The following is a 16,479-nucleotide window of genomic DNA, read 5'->3' on the forward strand; positions in this document are numbered from 1 at the left end:
CCTGGAAACAATCTTTCTTTACCCGTCTAGTTCCCAAGGCAGGTTGCCACCATGCCAGAAATATACATCCCAATTCCATGGCAGCCTAGTGTCACATACTCTCTTGAACTCAAATCGACACATGAAAGAACACACACACAATAACCTCTGATCCAATTGATAAGATATAATTGCCCACCTAGACATACAAAGCCCTGTACACATCCATCCCTTAGGAACATTCATAACAACCTGTAAACGTACAGAGAGGAATCTTAACATCCTCCTCCATGTTCTTTTGGCTGCTTCTCTCCTTCCTTGTTCCAGTCTCTTTTTCTCTAAAACTTTTCTCCCACCCATCCTTCCTTCTCGTCCAATGACAGGCCTCGTTCTATCCTATACCTGCCTTCACCTGCATAATGACATCATCCTACAATTTCCAAAGTCTTAAACAATCTCCATTCCAATTAAAAGATAACTGGTACCAAATCACTTACTGTGACTCTGGAAAGAGGCTTTGGAGCACTTGAAGACTGAAGAAACTGTTTGTCTCATAAAAAGGTAATGGTGAAGTTGTGATAGCGAAATAAATTTTTAAATGTAAAAAACTGTGCATTGTTTTTAAACATGCAGGTCATACATTTTTTTTTAAAGATGGTGTGTAGGTGTTACAGAAAGCCTATATAAAAGTGTGATCCAGAGTTGTGAGATACAGAAGTGAGTAGGAAGAGTCTGCTGTCTGAAAACAACCTGGGAAGAACACTATATTTAGAATCAGAAGACATAGGTTTGGAGTCTGGATTTCCCCTAGACTATGTGATGTCGTCGATGGCCTCAAACTTCTGGTGACCCAGCCATAGCCTCTCAAGAGCTGGGATCACAGATGTGGCCACTAGTCCTTGGCTTGATGCTGTGTAATTATTTAAAATTTACTCATTGAGGGACCTGAGTGAAGGGTGCTGTCTTCCTCTGATTTTACCTTTTCAAACACACAAAACTACAGACACCTAAGTGGAATGCTGTGGAACTCATTTGAGGGCAGAGAGCAGTTTTGAAATGTTTGTGAGTTTTCTTATTGTTAGATTTGATTTTTGTTCATGGGACCTTGTCTCTCTATGCAGCCCTAGCTAAACCGGAACTCACTGTGTAGATCAGGCCAACTCCAGTGCACAGAGATCCGCCAGATTTTGCCTCCTGAGTGCTTACTGGGCACCACCACTCCTAACGGGTTTGAAATATTTTAAGACAGTTAAATACATCTGAATGTGAATGGTTGTTATTTTTCTTATTGGCAATGACGGTTAATGTTTATAATTTCCAAAGTTGACCTTAATTATACATGAGAATTAAGGCAAATGTTGTCCCAGATGAAGGATAGGAGTATCCTCTGCCCATTCCGCCCGTTTTTCTGTACCATTTGATATTGTGAAGATAAAAATGGTGAGGGAACTGTCTACCATCGTCAGCTCTGCTTGGGAGAAGGCAGCTGCCTAACCGGCTAATGCCCCGCCCGCCCTCGGCACCGAGGCGGACGACCCCCGTAGATTCTTTCCTAGAGAGGCCGGCCTGCCTGGGAAGCCGGAAGCCCAGCGCGAGGCACTTCCTGTCCGGTCATTGTTCTCGGCCCCGTTGCTGCTGAGAGGCAGTGGAATCTCAGTCCGCGAAGCTATCGCCCGCCCGGCTGGACCAACGTGGCGAGCGGGTCGCGGCGAGAGGCGTGGGATTGTCCTCCACCGACCATCGCGGACAATCGCGGGGCCGGGAGGTAGCTTGGGGCGTCCGGGTCGGGCGGCGAGCCTGTTGGCGGGGATAGAGGAAGCGTCCTGTGCAGATGGCTCCGGCCTGCTGGGGCGAGGGGCCCGCGGGGGTCTGTCTGGCCAGAAGACTCAAGCACATGGTGGAACGAGTCTCAAGCTCTTGTGCCGGGAGACTTAGCCCCACTTAGAATAACCCGCCAGAATTACTGTTTGACGCCGTGGTGAAATTCGTGACATTACTTAAAGAATTTCAGTGTGTACAGTAAAGTTGATGGTGGAAAAGGAGTAAGATTACCCTTGAAGCAGCAGCTGAATAAGGCGATTTAATAAACATTAGCACCAGTTTCTAGAAAAAGAACCAAAGAGGAATAGGAGCAAAAATTTCAAACTCCTTACATACAGCTAAAATAGATCGTTTGGCTTTATTTAAAATAAAATAAACAAAACCCCTGTCGGCTTATTTGAGATAAAGAGGTCCTGTTAACCAGTAGTTGTGTGCCTGGCTTTAGGCGCTGCTTTAGAAAGCAGTTTGACAATAAATATAAACCCTTAAGCTAGTTCCTTCTAAAGGAGTATTGCAGCAGGTGAAAGGAATTCTTTGTACAGGAAACTATTACCAAAATAAGGATATGGTTAAGTAAATTTAGAATACTCTGCCAGAATGAGGTGTGTGTGTGGTGTGTGTGTGTGTGTGTGTGTGTGTGTGTGTGTGTGTGTGTTCTGTATCTTCTGTATATTGAAAGATTATTAAGACTGTTTTGAAACACTGATTGAGTCAAGAACTGGTTGTGGCCAAGGGTATACCTTAGTGGAAGAGCATTTGTCTAGTATACTTTAGGCCTTTGTATAGATTCCCAGCACGGTAGAAACAATGAGCAAAACCACCGGTACAGAGTGGTGAGACCCGTGCAAATGCAGTCCGAAGGTGCACACACAGGGGACCGGGGTATCACCCAATCTGTATGTATATGTTTATGCAAATGTCTGTAAAGGTCAACTATGTGTTTAATTGTTAGTGAGACTAACAATTAAAGATTATTGGGTAACAATTTAAAATAAGGGTAAACAACATCAATGTGAATAATTTTGTTTTAAGTCCAATATTTAGTCTTATCAAACATTTGGAAGATGTGGGAACTATAAACATCAAACAGACTCTGAATGGCCTTTTCTTCAGTCCCTGCCCCACTCTTTGTCCCTGTATTTCCTCCTATGAGTATTTTGTTTCCCCTTCTAAGAAGGAATGAAGCATCCATATATTGGTCTTCCTCCTTCTTGGGCTTTATATGATATGTGAATTTTTTTCTTAGTATTCTAAGCTTTTGGGCTATTATTCACTTATCAGTGAGTGCATACCATGTGTGTTCTTTTGTGACTGGATTACCTCACTCAGGATGATATTTTCTAGTTCCATCCATTTGCCTAGAAATTTCATGAAGTCATTGTTTTTAATAGCTGAGTAGTACTCCACTGTGTAAATATACCACATTTTCTGTATCCATTCCTCTGTTGAAGGGCATCTGGGTTCTCCCCAGCCTTTGGCTATTATAAATAAGGCTGCTGTGAATATAGTGGAGCACGTGTCCTTGTTATATGTTGAAGCATTATTTGGGTATACGCTTAGGAGTGGTATAACTGGGTCCTCAGGTATTACTATGTCCAGTTTTCTGAGGAACCTCCAGACTGATTTCCAGAGTGGTTGTACCAGTTTGCAATCCCACCAGCAATGGAGGAGTGTTCCTCTTTCCCCACATCCTCGACAGCATGTGCTGTCACCTGAGTTTTTGATCTTAGCCATTCTGACTGGTGTGAGGTGAAATCTCAGGATTGTTTTGATTTTCACTTCCCTGATGACTAAGAATATTGAACATTTCTTTAGGTGTTTCTCAGCCATTTGGTATTCCTCAGTTGAGAATTCTTTGTTTAGCTCTGTACCCCATTTTTTAATAGGATTATTTGACTCTCTGGAATCTAAGTTCTTGAGTTCTTTGTATATATTAGATGTATCTATCGGATTGGTAAAGATCTTTTTCCAATCTGCCCCACCTGGGGATCCATCCCAAATATTGTCACTAAACCCAGCCTCTATTGCTGATGCCAAGAAGTGCTTGCTGACAGGAGCCAGATATGGGTGTCTTTTGAGAGGTTCTGCCGAGCCCTCCTGATACAAATGAGGATGGTGGCAGCTTACCATTGGACTAAACAAAGGGCCCAGTAGAGGAGTTAGAGAAAAGACTGAAGGAACTGACAGGGTTTGCAACCCCAGAGGAAGAACAACAATATCAACCAGCTAGACCCAACCAGAGCTCCCAGGGACTAAACCATTAACCAATGAGTACACATGGAGGGACCCATGACTGCAGCCACATATGTAGCAGAGGATGGCATTGTCCAGTATTAATAGGAAGAAAAGCCCTTGGTCCTGTGAAGGCTCATTTTCTCCACTGTAGGGTAATGCCAGGGCATTGAGGTTGGAATGGGTGCATGGGAGTGGGAGAATCCTCATAGAAGCAGGGGGAGAGATGGGTGAAAGGGGATAACATAAAATATCCAAGAAAAGTAAAATTAAAAAAAAATAAAACAGACGAAAAGAACCTCAAAAATAATTTTAATTATACTCTCTAAGATAATCATTCTTTTTCTCCTTGGCAAGGAGTCTTTGTAATATCCCTCTTTAAAAAAAAAAAAAAAAATTAGTCTAGCTGGGCAGTAGTAGCACATCCCAGCACTCAGAGGCAGAGGCAGGCTGAGTTTGAGACCAGCCTGGTCTATAGAGTGAGTTCCAGGAAAGCCAGGGCTACACAGAGAAACCCTTTCTCAAGGAAACAAAACAAAACAAAATCAGTCTAATTCTGAAAATAGCTGTCCCCATAGTGAAAATAAATTATAAGTAAAATAATAATTATCACCGGGTTGGAATTTTTCCTTAATCTTTTTCTATATAAAAGTTTTTAGTTCTTCCTGTATTTCCTTTTTTCCCCCTTCTGAGTCTCAATATGCAGCTGTGGATGGTCTATGTAGGCTTCCCAAGTGCTGGGATTAAAGGTGTACACTACCACACCAGGCAAAATACTATTTTGTATCAAAAATAAAAAGTGGTTTATACATCTATTTTTGTTATGTATTTATAGTCAGCTCCCATCATTTGAAGGATCACTAGCTGAGAACTGGGAACATCAACCAGTGGTTGATGGTGAGCGTTATCCATGCTATGTATCTGTTGCTAACCATGTTTTCTGGTTTTGCAGTGAATAGCTCATCTTGGCTTTGGAGACTTGAAGATTAGATGGAGCTTAACTGTTTGGGGGTGCCTGTCAGCTATCAAAGATCCTGCACTGAACAGAGAAGATGACTGCAGAGTTGAAAGAGACCATGGGCAGAGCCTCTTGGAGCCCAGTGAAGGTGAAAAAGGAAGAAGATGAAGAATGTGTCATAAGTCAGGCATCCAGCCAACAAGTGTTCTCTGGGAACATCAAGAACTGGGCCCTGGGGGAGGGTCCTTACGTGAGCATCTGTGGATCAGAAGAGGAGGAGAAGGTAAATGACGAATTTGGGAGGAGGAGAAGAAAAGTGCAGGTCTCAGATGGTTTCACAAGCACTGTCCTGTCAGACCCAGATGGTTTCACGGGCACTGTCCTGTCAGACCCAGATGGTTTCAGAGGCACTGTCCTGTCAGACCCAGATGGTTTCACGGGCACTGTCCTGTCAGACCCAGATGGTTTCAGAGGCACTGTCCTGTCAGACCCAGATGGTTTCAGAGGCACTGTCCTGTCAGACCCAGATGGTTTCAGAGGCACTGACCTGTCAGACCCAGATGGTTTCATGGGCACTGTCCTGTCAGACCCAGATGGTTTCACAGCACTGTCCTGTCAGACCCAGATGGTTTCACGGGCACTGTCCTGTCAGACCCAGATGGTTTCACGGGCACTGTCCTGTCAGACCCAGATGGTTTCACAGGCACTGTCCTGTCAGACCCAGATGGTTTCACAGGCACTGTCCTGTCAGACCCAGATTCCTTTTTCCTGGTTAGGGCCCTGACCTTTATTCCTTTGGAATATAGTGAGAATTTTCCTTCTGAGTGATATGCTGGTGTTCTCTATAAATCTGCAGCTTCCAACCATTGCTACATAGAACTTGAGCCTTATGGCATCTCGTTGCCCACATTATACTCCATTGTAATCAAACCAGATTCTGAGAATAAGACCTGGGTTTCTGTGTTTTTACGAATGTGTCAAGCTCCTTATTGTGGATGACATCTGCCACCTGGGGTTATTAACGTATAACTTGGGTGTACGAGATCTGGGTGTTGCTACAGGTACTGCTCCTCTATAGACAAATAACATAGTTCAACCTGGCTTGAATTCCTGAGTCTCCTGCCCTGCCTTTACTGCCCATATGCTGGGATTAAGGGCATGCATTGCCACACTTTGGCTTGCCCTTAATGGTTTCAAGCACACCCCAGGTTCATTCAAAGGTCTTCCCAAAGCTCTCTATGAAACTCTGTGATTATCTTTGGGGACCAGAAAATCCTGCTGAAAAATGTGTCCCAGTGCTGCGCTCAAACTCTGCTAACCTCAAACCTCTGATCCACCTGCAGCCACTCCCCAGGTGCCAGCACACCTGATTTCTGTAGCGTGAAGTGAGTGCTGTGTCCTCTGAGCTTCTTAAAGCCATGCTCCCTGCTGGTCCAAGCCAGGACTCAGCAGCAGACTAGAGTATGCGTTGTAGAGCTGAGTGAGTAATAATTCAAAGTGGTAGCCTTGCTTTTCCCCCAGGTCTCCTGGGGAGCTGGGGGAGGCTCCTCCCCAGTGTCTGTGATCTCCACGAATGTGTTTTCATCCTCAAAGCTGTGATCACAGCGCTCCAGTCTTCAGTCCCCTTCATAAACAAACTATGCTCACTTGTTTCTAGGGTCAGAAAATGTTCTGGGACATGGCAGTGGTACTAAAAGCAACACAGGAGGCTGCTGCTGCTTCACCCCTTGGGAGCTACTCATTGACAGGGACTCTGGTCAAGAGTGAAATCCTGGAGCCTCATAGGAACCCAACCCCACTAGGTAAAGTTCAGCACCCTGATCTCAGTCACATTAAAACATGTGGGCAGGAGTCTGGTTTCTCTTTTTGAACCATATAGTGTGAAGGTGTTGACCCTGTCAACCCTTCAGAGCTGCTCATCCAGTGGCCATAGTAAGAGGCTTACTTTATACAGTCTGAAGACCACACAGGTAAGTTCTAAACTCACTTATTCATCATGCTTACTTTTCAGCACTTTCCATGTCCACACACATGTAAGCCCATGTCTTCATGTGTTTTATGGTTATTCATAAGTTGCAAGCAAAGGACAGTGCTCTGCATGTGTTTTCATTTTCTTTTCTGAGATGGTCCTATGGCCCGGACTAGCCTGAAGTTCACTAAATAGCCAAGACTGACCTTGACTGTTGGTCTCCTGTCTTTACTTCCCCAGTGTCACTATGTGTGTTGGGGATTAAACCCAATGCTTCATACATGCTAGGCAAGCAGTTTACCAATCAAGCGACAACCTCAGTCTTAAATGTCTTAAATATCTTGAGAAATGGCTCAGTGGGTAAGAGCACTCAGTGCTCTCCCAGAGGACCTAGGTTTAATCGCAAGCACCCACATGGCAGTTCACACCTGTCTATAAGTCTGGTTCCAGTGACTCTGCCCTCAGACATATTTTATATGCATAGGTAAAATACCAATGCATATAAAATAAAAAGAAAGAAGTAATTTTTTAAAGCTAGTAACTTTAGGGCTATTGAGACAGCTAAACAGGTAAAGACTCCTGATGACCTAAGTTTGATCCTAAGACCCACATAGTGGAAGAAAGCAATACATTGACTCCCAAAAGTCAACCTCTGACGGCCACACATGTGCTTTGACAGGCTACCTTCATCTCCCAGTAAATGTAACCTTAAAATTCTTAAAGGATACCTTTAGCTTGTATCATGGCCTTTAATCCCAGCACTCTGAGATAGTGGCAGTTGGATCTCTCTGCATTTGAAGCCAGCCTGGTCAACATAGCTGGTCCAGACCAACTACATAGTAAGGGCTCTCAAAACAAACAAAAAATACCTTCAACATAGAAGAAGTTATTATAAACCATTAGTATGAAAATGATTTAAAAAGTTAATTCAGGCACTGAGTATGATGGCTTATTCCTTTAATCCTAGCACTTAGGAGGTAGAGGCAGGTTAGGTCCCTGACTTCTAGGCTACCCTAGCCTTTAGAGTGAACAAGGGCTACACAGAGAAGCCCTGTCTTAATAAAGCAGTAGCTCAGGGCTATCAGGTAGCTCAATGATAAAGGCAGTTGCCACGGTTTTTGACCCGAGTTCAATCCCATGGAACCACATGGAAGAAAGGGTCAGCTCCTGAAAGTCGTCCTCAGACTTCCACATGCACACTGCACACTGTGCGTGTGCACAGACACAAGACACAAATGTTGGGTGGGTGAGCAGTTTATTCAAATATACAGAGATTAAAAGGTACCCAAGAAGCAGATGGAAATGTTCATCTTTATAAGAGACAACACAGACTAAAAACAGTAAGATGTTCTCACTTAATTAAATCTTTATTAATATTGTTGTTGTTATCATCTTGGTTTGTGGTTTTGTTTTTGAGACAGGGTCTCTCTACATCTCTGCATAGCCCTGGCTGTCCTGAAACTCATCATGTAGACCAGGCTACCCTTGAACTCACAGATATCAACCTGCCAAATGTCTTCTAGTTACTGGAATTAAAAGTTTATACCACAACACATGGTCCATGAAATCAGTCTTGATTGGTTGTAGCAGAATATTGCCTGTGACTAAGGGTTGAAAATGTCAGAGTTGTCTCAAGGGAGAAAAATTATGCTTCATAACTAGAGTACACAAAGTTGCTTAGAGGGCCAACAATGTAAATTTCAAATCTTTTCTGTTCTGTTTTGGTTTTTTGTTCGTTTTCCCTGACAGTGTTTCATGTAATCTAGACGACCTTGAATCTTTGAAGGTCCTGCCTCTGCTTCCCAGATGTCGAGATCACAATTAGGCTTTATTTATCTGTTTACTTTGTGTATGTATTTATGTACCCATGCCACAATGCACTCACAGAGGTTGTGGGGTTAGCTTTGCCCTTCCACTTTTTCCCCCCTAAGATTTATTTAATTTATGTGTATGAGTACACCATGACTCTCCCCAGACACACCAGAAGAGGGCATCAGATCCCATTACAGATGGTTTAAATGGCCCAGGGTTGGGTAGCAAGAACTTGTACCAGCTAAAGATTATACAGATTACATGTTCTTTGAAATAGTGAAAGGCGTGAGTTTATAGTTCAAAATGCAGTGCAGATATTTAACATATTGCTGCCTTTTGCTCAGTCTTCTGCACCAGGGGGAAGGAGTAAAAGGAAGAAAGTCAGATACTGATGAGAACTCACTGATGCTCTGGCCGTGGTTTGGTGATAGAATATTTGTATAGCATCTCAAGTCCCGAGTCCTTTGGAAGAGCGGCCAGTGTTCTTAACTGCTGAGCCACACCCCAGCCTTGATGAGTTTTTGTTTTTTTGAGACAAACTCTCTCCGTTTAATCCTGGCTGTCCTCGAACTTGCTGTAGATGAGGCTGTCCTCAGACTCTGAGAGATCCTCCTTTCTCAGATACCCATGTGCTGGGATTACAAGTGTGTGTCACCGTGTCCAGATTTTATCCTTTTGCTATCATTTTCATACACAAAAGCCTAAGTTGGAATGTCTTTTGTTTATGGATAGAGATTATAATTAACTGATCAGCTCTATGCTTTTTTTTTTTTTTTTTTTTTTGTAAAAATAGTTTTATTCTCCTTCAAACATAAACCATCACTCTTGGGGAAAGGAAGGTGGCAGGGTGGTCCATGGCTCACTTGAGTGGGGTGGGGGGAGATTAAGAAGTCCCACCCCACTGCCTAGCTCAGATATGATTACATCCCTAACACTGTGTATAAATATCTCCTTACATTAAAACAATTTTTCAGGTTCCACTTCACTCTACCCCAAGCTGGGAAACCATTATCTTCAGTTTGTGACGTTACAGATCCCAGAGAAAGGGTGTGGGGGAGAGGCAGACATGAGACCACTGGAAAACAGGAAGGGTATAAGGCAATGAGCAAGAGGCCCCACATAGCTGAGCCCCCCTTTCCAGAAGAGCAAGGAGGGGCCCCTGTAGAGCAGAGAGGCCGAGTCGAGTACCTGTGCGCATGATCAGCTCTATGCTTAACCATACTAGCAGCTCAAGAAAAAAAGGCAAGTTGAGGAAGGGCTGGTATCCTTCATAACTGGTCACAGTTGTGAGACTTGTCTTCAGGTAACCAGAGTGTTGTCTAGAGTTTTGGCCTGTTTCTCTGGTTAAGTGTCCGGTATTACTGACAGAAGTAAGGAGGGAAATATCTCTCTTAGTTTACAGGAGCAGCAGTTTTAGTTCAGAGTAATTTGTACAGAAAATGATAGCAGGATTATGTAGAAGATGAAACTGTTTGTCTCAGGAAGCACAGGGCTAGGACTTTGCAGAACTTTCCCCAAAACACTACTAGCTAGAGGCAAATATTCAGCATGCAGTCTTATATGTGACACTTACAACGGAACCATAATAGATTCTGGTGGGGGCAAGTGTGTGGCAGAGCACAGAGCCTTCCGTGGTATCCCCTCTTTGATGAAGTCTTTTATTTTTCTGACCTTGATGAGCCTATTCTTTTTATAGGCAAGAGGAAACTAACATTTATATTATCTGTTTCTTGGTACAGGTACCAAAACCAAGAACCTAGAGTTATTGATTCCTAAAACAGAGATATGTGATGACTCGGATAAGCCCCCCATGATTTTAGGAAGAATCCAGAAAGGTGACCTTCAAAGCTCTGAGCTAGGAGAATCTTGTGAAAAGGGAAATATGTTTAAAAAACCGAGAATAAGGAGAGAAAAAGGAGATTTGAGAAAAGCGACAGTGAAAGACTGTCCATTGTCTGGAAGCTTCCAAGACGAGGAAGAAGAGAAATCTAAGAAGACTAGGGGGAAATATAGCCTTAGTTCTGCTCCTGCTAAAAAACAGAAAATACAGCCTGGGCAGAAGCCGTTTACGTGTAGTGAGTGTGGGAAAGGCTTTAGTCAGAGTGCAAATCTGGTTGTGCATCAACGAATCCACACTGGGGAGAAGCCCTTTGAGTGTCATGAGTGTGGGAAGGCCTTCATTCAGAGTGCAAACCTTGTTGTGCATCAGAGGATCCACACTGGACAGAAACCCTATGTTTGTGGAAAATGTGGGAAGGCTTTCACTCAGAGTTCAAATCTGACTGTCCATCAGAAAATCCACTCCTTAGAAAAAACCTTTAAGTGTGGTGAATGTGAAAAAGCCTTCAGTTACAGCTCGCAGCTTGCTCGCCACCAGAAAGTCCATATAACTGAGAAATGCTATGAATGCAATGAATGTGGAAAAACATTCACTCGAAGCTCCAACCTCATCGTCCATCAGAGGATCCACACTGGGGAGAAGCCTTTCGCTTGCAATGACTGTGGAAAAGCCTTTACCCAAAGTGCAAATCTTATTGTGCATCAGCGAAGCCACACTGGGGAGAAGCCGTATGAGTGTAAAGAGTGTGGGAAAGCCTTCAGTTGTTTTTCTCACCTCATTGTGCACCAGAGAATTCACACTGCAGAGAAACCTTACGATTGCAGCGAATGTGGAAAAGCCTTCAGTCAGCTCTCTTGCCTTATTGTCCACCAGAGAATTCATAGTGGAGATCTCCCTTATGTGTGTAATGAGTGTGGGAAGGCCTTCACTTGTAGCTCATACCTACTCATTCATCAAAGAATCCATAATGGGGAAAAACCTTATTCTTGTAACGAGTGTGGGAAGGCCTTCAGACAGAGGTCAAGCCTCACTGTCCACCAGCGAACCCACACGGGAGAGAAGCCCTATGAATGTGCAAAGTGTGGTGCAGCTTTTATTTCTAACTCACACCTCATGCGACATCATAGAACTCATCTTGTCCAATAGCAAGGAAGAGGGTGAAACCCTGCTCTTGGTCATAACCTACTGCTCCTAATAGCAGGCACCTCTGTTCTTTATTCTTCCTTGGCCAAAATGAGGACTGTACCTTTTAAAGTTATTTTTCTGGAAGGTAATGTAAACACACATTTCAAAGGCTAATTTAAAGAAAATAAAACTTAAACACCTAAAAGCCAAGAACTTTGTTTTAACTGTATATATCCTAAGCAGTCATGTTTTCTAAACAGAATGTGAGTTTTTCCTCCCGTGCATGTACTGATCTTAATCCTGCTAAGTTTCTAAGGTCAGATGAAATCATGCATTGTGGGAGGTGTGGGAGCAGATGCATTACAACTTTTATAGAATGAGTCCTACACATATATTTATTTATTTGTATGCATGTATGTATGTATTGAACTTATTTGGAGAAAGTTTTTTCCTCAGTATTTCTTTAAAATTATGAGTTGATTGACCTTTGATCCTGGCCAAATCACATGAACAAATGAATTTCTATACTGATACATTACCCAGCTAATAACAACTCCCAATTCAGTTATAACCCTAACATCTGCGACTGTTTTCCTCAAGTTTTTAGTAGGGGTAAAGGGGCTTTCCTTGTCAAAGCTGTCATAGGTATTCCTGCTGCATTGGGTCATCCCCCTCTTCCTTAGGCTGGACTTGCAAAAGCCGGTTGAAAATGCCAAAGCCTCACTTCCACAGTTGCTGGATGTGAAAGGATTTTTTGCCAGTCCTGATGATCAGCATTACGAGTAAAGCCAGGAGGCTGCAGAGATGGCTTAGTTGGTAAGTGCTGTATGTGCAAGCCTGAAGACCTTAGCACTCACTTAAAAAGCAGACATGGTGTGAGACCGGAGAGATGACTTAGTTGTTAAGAGCACAACACTGTTATGGAGTATCCAAGTTCAGCTCTCAGCACCTACATTTGGCTCAACCTTTAACTCCAGTTGCAGCAGATCTGACATCCTCTTCTTGCTTCCTCAGGCTCTGGGCACAGACATGGTACTCGTTCATACATGCAGACCAAACAGAATAAAACTACAAAATCTTAAAAAGGTAGACATGGTGGTACACATCTATAACCCCGACACAGAGGCAGGAGGGAATGGAGAATATGGTGGGAGACACAGGTGGATCCCTGAAGATCATTAGCCAGAAAGACGAGTTTAATCAATGAGCAGATGAGGTATGAGGCTGTCTCCAAAGAAGTAGAGAGCCATCAATGGAATGTCTCAAAAGTTGACCTCTGGTCCTAAGCACACTCAAGTATATAAAGAATAGAACCAGAAAATTCAACCCACTCTCAAATGAGGATAATAGTTGTAGAGTGAAACACTACTGCAAAACATGAAGTCATACACAGATATTTTGGCAGTACAACATTTTACCCCCAAGTTAATTCCTTCTGGTTTGGGAAGAGGTGTCCTTAGGCATTTGTTCCTTCCTTGGTGATTTGTCCATCCCACATCTGTTATTTCTCCACCACCCCCTCGTTCCTCCCTTCCCTAGGCTTCCTATGGTTGTAACTCAGAAGTTATGAAAGTTCTTTCTAAGGACTGCACATTGCAGCAAGCTCTGCTCATTGGTAGGTCATACTAGCTACCTGATGTTTCTTAAGGCCACCATGTAGTGCTGGGAATTGAACTCTGGTCCCCTGGAAAAGCAGCTGGTGCTCATGACAGTTGTTTTAAAAATAGAGCCAAGTTTACAGTCTCTCAGGAGTCTGACCCAAATACATAACCTTTAGATCTTGTTTCTTTTGATTGCCTTCCTCACCAAATGGTACCTTTTATCTACCACTAACATGTTTGACTAGTCCTTGTCCCAGGTCTGATTCCAAAGTGATCTAAGAATAATCCTATTGCTTGGGGAAAAAAATACAAACAACAAAAAACCCTAGTTCTCAAAGACATAGACAATTGCTCTCGTGAGGTAAATAATCTAAGCTCTACTATTCCTAAAATCCAAAGATTGGAACAATAATTTACTCCTCTGATTTCAGCATTCCTTGTCTTTAATATATATTAACATTGTTTTAACAAATTGCTTATAGTTTCTGCTAGGTGTGAGACTTCCGATTAAGAAACCTGAATTAGCTGGATGTGGTGGCACACACCATTAATCCCAGCACTGGTAGGGCAGAGGCAGGTGGATTGAGGCCAACTTGGTCTACACCGTGAGTCCCAAGACAGCCAGAGCTACATATTAAGACCCTGTCTTGAAAAACAAAAGGGAAAGAGACAAGAAACCTGACTTAAAGTTAACTTAAAAATCTGTGTCAAGGGGTTAGGGATTTAGCTCAGTGGTAGAGCGCTTGCCTAGGAAGCGCAAGGCCCTGGGTTCGGTCCCCAGCTCCGAAAAAAAGAACCAAAAAAAAAAAAAAAATCTGTGTCAAGCTTTATCCAAGTGCTACACAGCAGTTACATTTTAATGCAGTTTGTTGCTCAGTTAAAACTGACCTGAGTGCTCTTCCTCTCGGTCCCATATTGAACTCGAGTTGGAAGAGGCGAGTCCGGTCTCAAAATGGAGGGCCACGATCCAAGGGAACCAGAGCAGCTGAGGAAGCTGTTTATTGGTGGTCTGAGCTTTGAAACCACAGATGATAGCTTAAGAGAACATTTTGAGAAATGGGGCACACTTATAGACTGTAGTGAGAGATCCTCAAACAAAACGTTCCAGAGGCTTTGGTTTTGTGACCTGCTCTTGTGTGGAAGAGGTGGATGCTACAATGTGTGCTCGGCCACATAAGGTTGATGGACGTGTGGTGGAACCAAAGAGAGTTGTTTCTAGAGAGGATTCTGTGAAGCCTGGGGCCCATTTCACGGTGAAGAAGATTTTTGTTGGTGGTATTAAAGAGGATACAGAAGAATATAATCTGAGAGACTACTTTGAAAAGTATGGCAAGATTGAAACGATAGAAGTTATGGAAGACAGGCAGAGTGGGAAAAAGAGGATTTGCTTTTGTAACTTTTAATGATCATGACACAGTTGATAAAATTGTTCAGAAATACCACACTATTAATGGGCATAATTGTGCCCTTTCTAAACAAGAGATGCCGTCTGCTGGATCACAGAGAGGTCGTGGAGGTGGATCTGGCAACGTTATGGGACGTGGAGGAAACTTTGGTGGAGGAGGAGGTTATGGTGGTGGAGGTAGTGGCAGCAGAGGCAGTTATGGAGATGGTGATGGTGGATATCATGGATTTGGGGTGATGGTGGCAACTATGGCGGTGGTCCTGGTTACAGTAGTAGAGGAGGTTATGGAGGTGGTGGGCCAGGATATGGAAACCAAGGTGGTGGATATGGTGGTGGAGGAGGAGGATATGATGGTTACAATGAAGGAGGGAATTTTGGTGGAGGTAACTATGGTGATGGTGGGAACTATAATGACTTTGGAAATTGTAGTGCACAGCAACAATCTAATTATGGACCCATGAAGGGGGGCAGTTTTGGTGGAAGAAGCCCAGGTAGTCCCTATGGTGGTGGCTATGGATCTGGAGGTGGAAGTGGTGGATACCGTAGCAGAAGGTTTTAAAATAAAACAAACAAACGGCTACAGTTCTTAGCAGGAGAGAGAGCGAGGAGTTGTCAGGAAAGCTGCAGGTTACTATGAGATAGTTGTCCCAAATGCATTAGAGGAACTGTAAAAATCTGCCACAGAAGGAACGATGATCCATAGTCAGAAAAGTTACTGCAGCTTAAACAGGAAGCCCTTCTTGTTCAGGACTGTCATAGCCACAGTTTGCAAAAGTGCAGTTATCGATTGATGCCGTGTAGTGTCAATTAGATGTACATTCCTGAGGTCTTTTATCTGTTGTAGCTTTGTCTTTTTCTTTTTCTTTTCATTACATCAGGTATATTGCTCTGTAAATTGTGGTAATGGTACCAGGAATAAAAAATTAAGGAATTTTTAACTTTTCAAAAAAAAAAAAACTGACCTGGGTGTTACTTTGATACCATACTTGGAAGTCTATGCTTATGTGAACACATGGTCACAGAACCCATATTTGGCCACTACCCCAAGTCAGCTCCATCCCAGGGACTAAGGGCACTCTCAAATGTCCCTACAGCTCTGATAAGTTGTCGATCTTCTTGGTCAAAGGAGCCAGGAGACCCAGTGCCAGAGGTTGGAGTGTAACCAGTGTACGTACTACAAAGGAGAAAGACAAAACAAGGAAATGCCCTCAGTACTTCCAAGAGATGCCACACGGTCAGCAAGGACCATAACTCAGCCCAGCAGTTGGCACAGCTGGTAAATGCTAAAGGAGCCCAGTGTCTCCCGTCTCTAGGAATCAGAGTACCGCACTTGGAACTGGCCTTATTATCAACAAATGGTTCATTCTGACCACATACACAGTCCTGAACAACAAGCAGTAAGGACGAGCAAATTGAAACCCTAACCTTTAAAGAGAGAGATGCCACCAGTCCAGCTTACAGGCCTTTGCATGAGTTACTGACACAGTAGATAAGTATTCACAGGCTCGCCAGTTGTAATCAGATCAAAATACTGCCCAATGCCTCTCCTAATTGTAGGCAAAATGTTTGTATGCTGTTGATAACTCTAACTTCTCCTTTGCTTTACAAGATCTAAACAGCAGACTGAGGCCCCTGCCAAATATGACATTGGAAAAGTAACTTTTTCCTGTTTATATTTTTTAAGATTTGTGTATGTATATATGTATGTATGTATGTATGTATGTATGTATGTGCGTT

The 16,479-nt window shown here is 43.2% G+C and overlaps 1 protein-coding gene and 1 pseudogene across 1 annotated transcript; both read left to right on the forward strand.

Moving 5' to 3' along the window:
• The first annotated feature begins 1,601 nt into the window (after positions 1 to 1,601).
• On the forward strand, positions 1,602 to 11,946 carry Znf35 (zinc finger protein 35). Its single transcript, XM_032911266.1, has 4 exons — positions 1,602 to 1,744; positions 4,985 to 5,273; positions 6,648 to 6,792; positions 10,511 to 11,946. The coding sequence occupies exons 2-4, from the start codon at positions 5,085 to 5,087 to the stop codon at positions 11,755 to 11,757; spliced, it is 1,581 nt and encodes a 526-aa protein (XP_032767157.1). The 5' UTR covers positions 1,602 to 1,744; positions 4,985 to 5,084; the 3' UTR covers positions 11,758 to 11,946.
• A 2,212-nt stretch (positions 11,947 to 14,158) lies between these two features.
• LOC116908009 lies at positions 14,159 to 15,365 on the forward strand (annotated as a pseudogene).
• The last annotated feature ends 1,114 nt before the right edge of the window (positions 15,366 to 16,479 follow it).

This window comes from Rattus rattus, chromosome 8 (genome assembly GCF_011064425.1).
Source record: "Rattus rattus isolate New Zealand chromosome 8, Rrattus_CSIRO_v1, whole genome shotgun sequence".
NCBI lineage: Eukaryota > Metazoa > Chordata > Mammalia > Rodentia > Muridae > Rattus > Rattus rattus.